The sequence below is a fragment of the Echinococcus granulosus genome, assembly GCF_000524195.1.
Source record: "Echinococcus granulosus chromosome Unknown EG_S00019, whole genome shotgun sequence".
Classification (NCBI taxonomy): Eukaryota; Metazoa; Platyhelminthes; class Cestoda; order Cyclophyllidea; family Taeniidae; genus Echinococcus; species Echinococcus granulosus.
In genome coordinates this window covers 20,735-31,665 of record NW_020170399.1, presented here as the reverse complement: position 1 = coordinate 31,665, position 10,931 = coordinate 20,735, and the positions used below count along the sequence as shown (strand labels likewise).

Sequence of the window (10,931 nt, the reverse complement as noted above, 5' to 3'; positions counted from 1 at the left end):
AGCCAATGCGATAAATGTTAGGAGTGACATTATTTAAAGATACCTGTGGAAAGCGAGTTCTCGGGTTCATTAGATCTAGTGCTGATGTTGCTGAATAATTATTAGGAGTTTTTGCAGTCATCAAATTATGAAAAGCACTTCTTTAAATAGCCACCTCTGGTTGTTCCCCAACATAGGGGTAGTCAAGAAGTATCTGATGCAGCTCAACTCAAATATTTAACCATCATCTTTTCTTTCATAGAACTATAGCATCGTAGCACAATTTGTTGTCTTCCTTTACGCTTATTGCCTTTTCCTTCCTATTCATCACCTAAAATAGTAACATTATCTATGTTTTGTTGTTTTGTTTTGTTTTTTCGTTACAGAGCTAATGAATATAACCAGAGTGCGGTACCATCCAGAAGTAAGAAGCGTCCCAATTACTTCGATATGTTGTCCTGGGTTTTCGCAACTACCCACAGAAAACACCTTTAAAGCACTTTTCGGGCAAGGGATTTGTAGAAGGGTTTTGGGGTTCACCTTATCTATAACGGCATCATACCCCAACGCCAAGGACTAACATTGCGATTATCATGTAAAGAAAGGACTCATATTTGCCACAGATTTCGGTATGAGCCTTTTGGGAAGAAGGCTCCTTGTTCACCACTGGATTAGCGCTGGTGCTGCTATACTTACCGCACTGGTTGGAAATTCTTCACCGTGACTTTATGGGTCAACGTCTAGCTAATGCCGCATTGAATACACACCCGCCAACCACTTTTGATGTAAACACGAAAAAGAGAGAAGAGGTTTGATGATAAGGAAGACAAGGAAGGCCAATTTATCAAGAGTTCAAGCTTCATCAAAATTAAGTCCGAGGCAGAGCATTACTGGATAATTGTTACTTCCCATTTGTCAATTTAAAACATTCATTTTTCTGGTAGAGAACGAGAAATCGGTGATAGAATAATGAATAAACCATTCTTCAAGTGTACAAGAGGAGCTAAAAATAAGCGCTTATCTAAAATGAATCTCCTAGAGTTGAAGGAGCCCAACTTACCTGATCAAATAGTGACCTTCACAATAAATCCCAGAACTCTGCACACAAAAAGTGAAAACAAAGTGACAATGATATGCTTTTTAATGGAAGGACATCAAACGAACACCTTCTGTGGTTAAGGAATTACAGATAGAGCAGTGATCTGCGGCACTAATTACAAGCTTCTAAATCGTTGTTCCCTATTGTTACCAATGCAGAATAAAAGTATCGATGTGTCTGCTCGGCCAGTGGTTCATTTAATTTGCTGGTGCCTTGCAAGTTATGCGGTAGAACATTCACGCTTTATCAAACCTCTGATCAAACCTCGATGGAGTACTTTTAAGTGTACACGTAGGATAAAGAATTGTTCTTCCCTGACTTGCCATTGAAAAGTTTGAAAACTAGGTAGGCTTGACTATGAGGATTCGTTTTGGTGATCTAGTCTCCTCAACGATGACACTCTAAGCTAAAGAAAAGGAAGCGCATAGAAAAAGGTGAACTTACAAGTATCGCTTGCTTACACAAACTTCGTTCTGGCACGAGTTATCCATTTGGGTGGGCGAATGCCGACTCATTCGGAAAGTTTAGTCTTACCTTATTCACAGGGTTTAGGGCTACACCTACACCCGAGGTTGTGCTTGAAATTCCCTACCTTTGTAGTACTGAATGCTAGAATGCAGGTTTGCGAAGTGTCCTAAAATCGGTCTACTAGGAATGGTTTTACTTCAGTGAAGACGGGTAAAAAGGCTAACACAAAGTTGTGCAAACAAGTTAGTTGTGGATTAGAAAATGAGCTACGATTACCGAGATCAAGATACCCTCACCGACGCATTCGCAATAAGCGAGGCCTAAGCCAACTTCAAACGCAACTACTTCTCGGCTCATTAAGGCGACTACTTTAGGTCCCCAGGCAGGTTAATGTGATACACCTAATTGCAACCAATTGTGTGGGGGATCCGGCTACTTTTTTCCAACAAAATCCTAGTTGCATTCATTTAAATCGTATTGGGTAAATGGCAACATTAATTAAAAATTCGGTACAGACGAACACATTAAAGGTAGCATATGCTGAATCAATGGATATTTCTACACACGCTTAACTGAAAGGGACTGTGGACTGTTCAACAATAAACTTTTTAGTTTAATTTGCTTGACTCTTCCCATTGGTTTCGTAGGCACTTAAAGCTCCCCCATTATACGTTCTTTGGTTGACCTAACCTCCGTATATGAAGGTGGTCGCCTATCCCTTTAGTACATTGGCAAAACAAATTCTACCCAGCATTATCCCCTCTTTTATCATTGAGGAAATTTGCTCCTTTTCGAGGGGAATACGTAACTTTTCTGAAATTGTGGTCAGTCCTCCGACGACCTTTACTTTGTGATGGTTAAATATGTCACACCCGCTTTTTGGTAGCCCTATTGCCATGAACTTCATGTTTAAATGTACACTCCTTTTTAGTCATTTATTATCACTCTTTTTAGTGACGAAAATGGCAAAACGAATCAATTTAAAATGACAAATGTAGACAATATAATTGGAATCTTGGTCGCGATTCAATAAATTATTTTGCTCTGCCTGTTCCAAAAAGTGCTGTTGTTGAGTTAACGACTCAATGGAACGGGAAAAAGTAATAGCTAGACATCAAGTTAAGTATTATCATGCTGACAGGTGCAAACTGTAAAGCACCCCTTTGCAATGGGATGCTTTATGCTAAAGGGTGAGCAAGTCCAACGATAACACCTTAAGTTGAAGACACGGAAGCAAATTGAAAAAAATGGTTTACAAATAACATCTGCCTGTATCAACTTATTTCATGTATGAATTATCTATTTAGTTGGCCAAATGTCGGCTAGTTCCAAAAGCATAGTTTTACCAAAAATAGGGAGAAATGTATCATTCACATAAGCACATCGAAACATCAAACAATATTTGTAGCCATTTTATCTGAATGGAAAGAAACATTTCAAGCAATTTGCGTCTAAAATTTCAACGTTAAGATGACTAGAATATTTTTTCCCTATTTATTGGATTTTAGGTTACATTTCTTGTTAGGGAAACGAACACCCCTATGTTGTCAACTCCTGGGTGCCATACTTAATCTCATTGGGAGTATTTTAGTTGGTTACTGAGCTCGTACTTGAGATCAACCAGAAAGGGCTGTACTCAGCTTACCTGCAAATTTTTCAATTTTTTTTGACTCTATAAAAGGGTTTTATTGGCACTTAAGGCGCTTCTATTGAACTTCCATTGGCTGTCATGGCACCTGGGCTATGCCGTTAGTCCGCCGACCCTTCTACAAGCGGACAGTACATTTTCTGCACGCCTATTATGTCCTCTTTCACCATTAGAAAAGACTTATGAGATGCGGTGTATTTTAATAGAGGACAGATTATAGTGCCAATTCTCGTGGAGAACACAGAAATCTACCCAAATTTAGTTATCTGGGCAGTCCAATGCACGATCACCCATAAACTTATTAGCACTGATGTATTTATCTCAAGTTAGGCTCGTCAAACACTTGGTAAGCAAATCTCCTTTACTCGTTAAGACCAGAAACGAAGATTTATCACCTAATATACTGGAACTAAATAGGAAATTCCTGTGTTGTATGGGTGAATTTGGACATGAACTGTGTATAAATTATGACTAGGATTAATCACGTTCAGTGACTTACACTTCCTTCCTAATGCCATTCTATTTTGCAGAATATTTTAGCTAGAGCAGTAAAAGTTAACCACTGCTCCCAATTAATGGGAGCAGTAAGGTTATCTGGCAATAACCCATTTAAGGGCTATAAAATAGGTTTTGCAATTGAATAAATAGCACTGAGTGAAAAGTCTAAACCGGTTATTATTCGTACTAAGTTAGTTTTATATGATGTGTATTATGATCAAAAAGTGATACATTGAATAATCGTTTAAAGAGACCCTTGAAAAACAAATAAGGTGGAATTTATGTGTAAAGTTCTACCCAGAATGGATTATTAATTAGGGTGAATTTGCGGCTTCCGTCTGCTTTGGTTTCGCAAAAGGCATATGGAGTAGTTTGCTACCAAGTCGTGGGTTTCAACCTCCAGGTAAAGTGCTGCTTTTAAAGCCTGATCTCACCACACCATGTTTTTCTAACATCCATCACAGAACTTTCGATCTGTGGCAGCAACTTGACATGATCCCCATAATCTCACAACTTTTCGCCTTACCTCTGGTTTCTTGCCTTTCACTCATCTCGCAACGCTCAACGGTATACAATTCCGTTTTAGGCTGAAAGAAGTTTCTTGTCTCACATCCGACCTTAGAGTAGTGAACGGCAACGAGCCTTGTTTTAAATCATGGAAAGAACGAGCGTCTGGAATAAACCTAGAATTGTGTTCCATGTAACTGAGAATGAAAATTGAAGAGAATCTTTGCTTTATTGCAAAGAAGAGTATTTCTTCTTACTGAATGTGCCGTTATTAGGTTTTCGCCAGCGTTATTTCCTACTCGTAAGCCAATATTCTGACTATAGCAGTCAAATGTGGAGGCATTTGTTGGTCTGAACCTGCCAGCTCTCTCTTATGGTCAGGTTGGTGCTTTTTTGCAGTGCATTGGCTGCTAGTGCATTGGGATGGTGAACACTGTACCAAAAATGTCACCGATTGAAACTGTAGCTGGACCGTCGAGAATAAGGAAGATTCATTTGTTTAGGAATTGAAACGAACTTAATGAAAACTGGGAACATGTAGATAGATAGGGGCAAGGTATCGAGTAACGGCAGTGTAGCAAGGGGTTTTTACCTACCTTAAAATAACCTGCAATTTTGCCATGACTCTTCAAACCTTCTGTATCACGGTTTATTCAACCTTTTCAAAGTCGGTTTTACTAATAAATAAAGTGTTTAACGGCATCGAGAAACACGTACAGATCTTATAGAATGAAATCTTTGTGAAAGGTTTCACTTTGCCATAGGCAATAATAAATGTCTTGGACGTTAAAATTGGGAAGTATTTAATCAGTAAATCGGTAGGAACGCCGGTTCACCGAACAATAAGGAAACCCAGTAGTGGAAAAGCAAAAAAATATTTCACTTTGGCTCCTGGCAAGCCGCGGTTTGAGGTGAATTGATTCCTTCGATACAATTGTTTAGGATCAACCATAGACGAAGAGGCCAATGTGATACAGCGGTTAAAACACTGGACAGTAAAATTCCATACATGTTGTCTTCTTCGCTTTTTTAGATGCGGCATACTACACTGAGACTGCTTTCTGTGAAATAGTTTTGCTTTTCTTTGGTACTGTCAGCTATTTGTTTTGCTGTGGAACTCCGCCTTATTGGCAAGGATACAGCGGGCTGTGGGTACATGAGGTAAAGCATCTGTTCCCTATGCTCGTAGACAGTTTGATCTTTATTTTGATTGTTGTTGTTATCATTGTTTTGGAGCAGTGTATGCCACTCATTAATTCCAAGAACCCGAGATTGGGTAATTTATCCGCCACCCACTTTATTTAATTAAACATAATCAAGGATCGCAACTTCTTAGTGAATGCAAACGCACCTATTTCTATTCTCTAGCCTCCTATAACTTGACCCTTTTTCAGTTACAAATTGTCTTCATTAAGTTATGCAGTGCTTTGATTTTTCCAATCTTCCACCTGAGAGTGAATGGTGACTTGACATTGGAAAGTTTATTAAAAACGCCGCTTGTATTGGATAAGGATGACGAGGTTGCCTTGGTGATTTGCTTATTGTCGGAATTTAAATCGGATCCACATACGACTACAGTCATCTACTATACCTGTGAATAATGTTATTGGTAATCAGGGAGGAAAAAGTCAAATTTAATTCCACCTATGCAAGTGTAAATCACTGGATGAAAAGCAACAGATATGAGCATTCAAGGCGTGGGGATTATAAATGCTAAATCACTGTATTTCTTTCCCATCTCTTTCAAACCAATGCGTTTAGAACTTATTTGAGTTACTGAAAAAAATTTTTATCTAGGAGCTGCACAGTATGCTGCACCACGTCAGCACCCATCAGCAGAAGTGGGTTTAAGGGGGAAGTCAGTTCCCCCTCCCACCGCACCCTGCACACAACGGTCGTTTGTTTGGGCTGACGAGAACGGAAGAGCGTCTGTGGGTTTGTTAGCACAACCCCTTGTCACTGAAAACAAAACAGCAAGTTTTTACCTCCAGATTTTTCCTTGACAAGCCTTAAAAATGGAAAAATGCCTTAAGTGGTGTCACCTATACACAAATACGTGACAATGTTTACATCTCAGATCAGTAAGTTATCTCTCTGTGAAAACATAAGTATATTAAAAGGTAAAGTTAAGATGTAGAATTTCATCTTTTTTTCATTTTAATATTCTGGTAAACCTCCAAATTAATTCTTAAAGGAGTCTTAAATTTGTTTGGGTGGGTGGCGTAGCAGAGAATCTTCAGTGCTCTTAGCCAAACAGAACATTTTTTAGAGGGACTACTGATGGGAGAAGGGGACATGCAAAAGAGAAGTCCACAAATTTAATCTGACTGAGGCTCATGGTAAACGGCTTTTTTATGAGCGAAAGTTTGGCTGGCAAATAAACGAAGACGAAATCGAAATTTCTCATATCACGCTGTCCCGGCAGGCAAAATCGGCAGTTAATTTGCCTGGAAGTCACCCGAGGGTCACACATGATGACAGATTTCAACTGGATGACTGAAGCGCTGTCGCGTAAAACGTTAGCAGAAGGTGCCTCAATTTATTTTTCCAATTTAAAAATTGCTAAATCTTATAATTCGAGCCTCGTAAGGTTAACTGCGGTATTTTGGAATTATTTTGATAAATTTACCTTTACTCCTTGTTAACTAAACTGTTTTCTAGGAGAAATGGAAAACAACTAGGTGTGTCTACATGAAGGCGGGGTTAAGCATTTGATGGGTTTTATTTTACATATGACACACTGATAAACAATTTTATAAGTAATATGCATGCCCTCAAGATGTGCATATAAATTTGACTTTAGTATTGTTAGCACCAACACTACCAACATTATTATATGCTGCAGGTGCAATCATGATATGTGATATTAGAAACCTCAAAGAAGGGCGTAGAAATGTTGCATCATATTTTGCCTTCTTGAATTTAGGCGCTATGTAACTATTACGATGCATATAAAGCTTTTTTAATGAGTTTATATAAATGCACCTTTGATTTGTTGGGTAAGGTTTAAGTCCATTTATGACCCAAATGTATCTGTAATAGGACCCTGTTTGATGAATTTAAAATGGAATTTAAAAGGAAAACTAAAGAAACTTATTTCATCTTTTGGCTCCCGATCTCTCACAAGAGGCTTGAATGGAGGATGTTAGCGTTGAGCTTGAGCTCTTTGGCCATCCTTCTGAAGAAAATAAGATCGCGGATCTCTAGACTCCCCTCCGGACTGTAGTCGAGGCAAGGGTTGGTATAACTGTTGAGAAACTGAGTTGAAAATGACACATTAATTTGTACTTATTGTTTACTTGTGATATCACAGTTAAACGGGTTTGAATGTCCAGCATGAATCGCTGCTTTTAGAATGCTTCTATAATGGATAAGTCAGGGTAGTGGGAGGGAAGGGGGAGGCTTGGACTGATTAATTTAAATAAATTAGTACGAAACTCGTAGATTGCACTCCATGTAGGATATGTGCCAACCCGGATGTATCACCCATGGCTCTGAAGTATAAATCCTAGTATTAGCCATTATTTACACTTGATCATGCTTCTAGAGGCAAGATCCCATCAAAATGTCACAGCTATAACATTTGGTGATTTACTAAAACATAAAACCCAATTGTAAATTTACTTGCGAAAACAATGCGGCTATGAGGTAAAACTTGTGGTTGCGCATGACTACAGCATCTTCTTTTCGGCTAAATCAAAAAAACGGTGAAGATTCCCTGTGAATGCCTCTTTTCATGTAGTTGCACCTTGTCCTCATGAAACTAGAATTGAGGTCAAATATGTGCGTAGTTAAAAGCCATTTGATCCCAAAAATCTCATTCCCCTGACCCAGGGTCTGAAGATTACTACCCATATGGTAATTATGCTTGTGGGAATTAGGATTTAGGTGTGTAAAGTTGGCTTTTAAATTTTCGAGCATCGGGCAATGTTTGCTGAATCTATTACATCAAAACTTTGCGGTACAGACGACTTTAGCAAGCTCATGCAGCCTTAAAATCCCAATTCGCTTCTGTGGGTGACACCATAGTTGATGTAAAGTAGCAAACTCTCAAGGACAAAAGTTGAAAGGCGACAGTGCCATCCAGTAACTTGGCATTCACTACTTTTAAGAGCCCGAAATGGAAATAAATAGGATGTTGTACTGACATGAAGGGAGCCAGTTTGTTTATTCCATCAAAGCTCTAAGAATGTTTTTCTACTATCTATGAAATACGTAAAATACCGACTCCAAATTTGCATTTATTTTGAGAATTTTCTAAATTATGAGAATGGCTTGCAAAAAAGAGTTTAATATTAAGGCTTTGACAATACATTGGTAGTTTTGATCAGGCATAAAGAGGTGCAATTTTTATGAACCACTGAATACACACATTATCGCTCGTAACGTGGGGTACCGTTGAAGATAGCAGAAACTTGAAGTAAATAAACAATTGTACTCTTAGGTCAGCAAATGATGAGGACCGCTTTTGATAGGTTACGCGAGAAGCAAGGAATCACCTCGGGAATGGCTTGGAAGAGATCTTCTTCATTTGCAGGAAATGGTGGCCAGGCCAAAATAAACGTTGTAATTTGTTCCTACAGTAAAATATGACGATTAAATTGACCCTTAAGAGTGACATTTTACTAATTTTGTACTTATTTTGGTGAAGGACTTTGTTCCTGAGAGGTGATCCGCAAAGAATGTGATCTTATACTTTGTTTCATTTCCGACTACCGTACTCATGAGTAAACATACGTTATAATACCCCAAAATGACACCATAACACTTTAGTTACTTGCTTACCTCCTCGTTTTGGTTACCTGGGCACCAAAGGGTCAGTAATTGTACTTCTGCTCGTTGGCATGGCCTCCGAGCCATGTCAGAAACCTTTCAACCCCTTCTGAATGTCAACAATACATGTTTTTTCCCAAAATTAAACTTCTTAGCTTCAGGGAAGCTTCAAAGCCCTGCGATTTCACATCGCATATGTACAGAGAGTAGAAAATGTATTTTATCGATGGTGCCTGGAATTTACAACCGCAAAATAGTTCTGCCTTATATCATTGCTATTATTGCAGTAGAATCAATTTAAGCATTATAAAATGTCCTTCAAAGTAGTTTGTGCGCTTTTCTTCTACATCGGCTAGTGCCAAAATATGCATCATAGAATTGCAAATCGGGATAACAGAAAACGCAAAAACAGAAAACCTTTTAACTCTTAAACTCAAATTTACTTGATACTTCCTACAGAAACTCAGGCTGGAGACATAATAGCTTTATGTCAGTATCATGAAGCACCCAGCCCAGGCACAGCAAATTCCATCCCCATTCGTGAGAAGAGGTGACTGTGAACAATAAAGAGATTTTATTCTTAAATCAACACATTGAAGAGATACTCACAAAGGATTATACCTCACTGATTTGCGACATTTGCACGTTCCACGGTGAAGATGGCCATTTAAGCATTCAAGACTGACTTGAATGTTTACCTAAATTATTTCACATACACTGTAAGTTTGTGTATTTGGGAAAAATATTAGAGATTAAGCTCAGAAAAATAAATTTAATGACCTATATAGATAAAGCGGCAGGATGTTACGCATTAAACTCTTCTGAAAATGATTTGGAATCTAAAGAATAGCATTTTGCCAAGTTCTAAATTCTTAGAGATAAATGTATTACTTTACCACATAATCTAGTAAAAACTAAAATGACAGTGTTATTCGATAGATGGTGAGTCGTTGATGGTAAGGCTAGACACTAGCACGAATTTGTGGATTTCAGCAACATGCAGTCAAGAAGACTCAAAGTTGATAGGATGGCTGAGGTTCTATGGCCTTCTCAAAGCTTGAAAGCTCCTAAGGTTTGCTCAGATAAATCCCGAATCGTCTCAAAATTTTTCAAAAAGGTCCACATTCTCCAATTATTCAATGAAGTTATTTAGATCCAAAGGAAAACCTACTCGGCTAAGCGATCAACAACAGTCGATGGGAAAGGTGAGCTTGATTGCATCTTGCACCGTCGAAGAGCATAATAAAATATAGTGATTAAGCTAAAAGACAACGAATTCCAAGAACCATCCCAATGTTATATTTTAAGCGCACCAGCATAGCAGTACTGCCATACTATTCATTCCATGCTGCTTGGGCCATTACTATTTTAAGAGAAGCAGAATGGCCAAAACATGTCCTTTTGACATCATCTGTGACTGTCAAGCTCTTATACATTTGATGTTTGACAGCCGTGTGACCTGACGAAGGAAGCATTGCATCGCGAGCATTTCGTAACCGAAGACGCCGAGACAATACCATTTTGCGGATGCTCCGTGTGGATGTTGCTAAATTACCCAAACAAAGGTAAACGCGGTTCTGTAACATTCACCCACTAGAAATGAGCATGCGATGAGCAAAAATTTGCATCTGAATGTTTTTTGAAATTTTTGTGTTAATGCAGCAAATTCTTTTAAATCCTGGGCTAATGCCTTATGGCGAAATTGCTTGTTTCAAATAATGAAGAGATAAAGGGATAAGTTGTCTTCAATGCCTCCACAATTGTTTAAGACAATCACTTAGGGCTCAATTTATTCGCTTCCAGCAAGGGCTTGGCAAAGTACAAAGTGATTGCCCAAGCATAATTTTTAATAACCGAGGCCAATAAAATTAATAAATTGCGCGCAATTTAAGTCAAAATGGAGGATTCCAGAAAATGGCTAATTTGAAACACTTCAGATGATGCTGGATCAAGGGTATT

The 10,931-nt window shown here is 38.5% G+C and overlaps 1 protein-coding gene across 1 annotated transcript; it reads right to left on the bottom strand. All coding sequences in view use genetic code 11, as the record gives it.

Moving 5' to 3' along the window:
* Positions 1-3,878: 3,878 nt before the first annotated feature.
* On the bottom strand, positions 3,879-8,514 carry EGR_03541 (hypothetical protein; the record flags this gene model as incomplete). The annotated part of the gene is made up of 3 exons (XM_024492790.1): positions 3,879-3,947; positions 6,998-7,245; positions 8,424-8,514. The coding sequence occupies 3 exons, from the start codon at positions 8,512-8,514 to the stop codon at positions 3,879-3,881; spliced, it is 408 nt and encodes a 135-aa protein (XP_024352673.1).
* Positions 8,515-10,931: the final 2,417 nt, after the last annotated feature.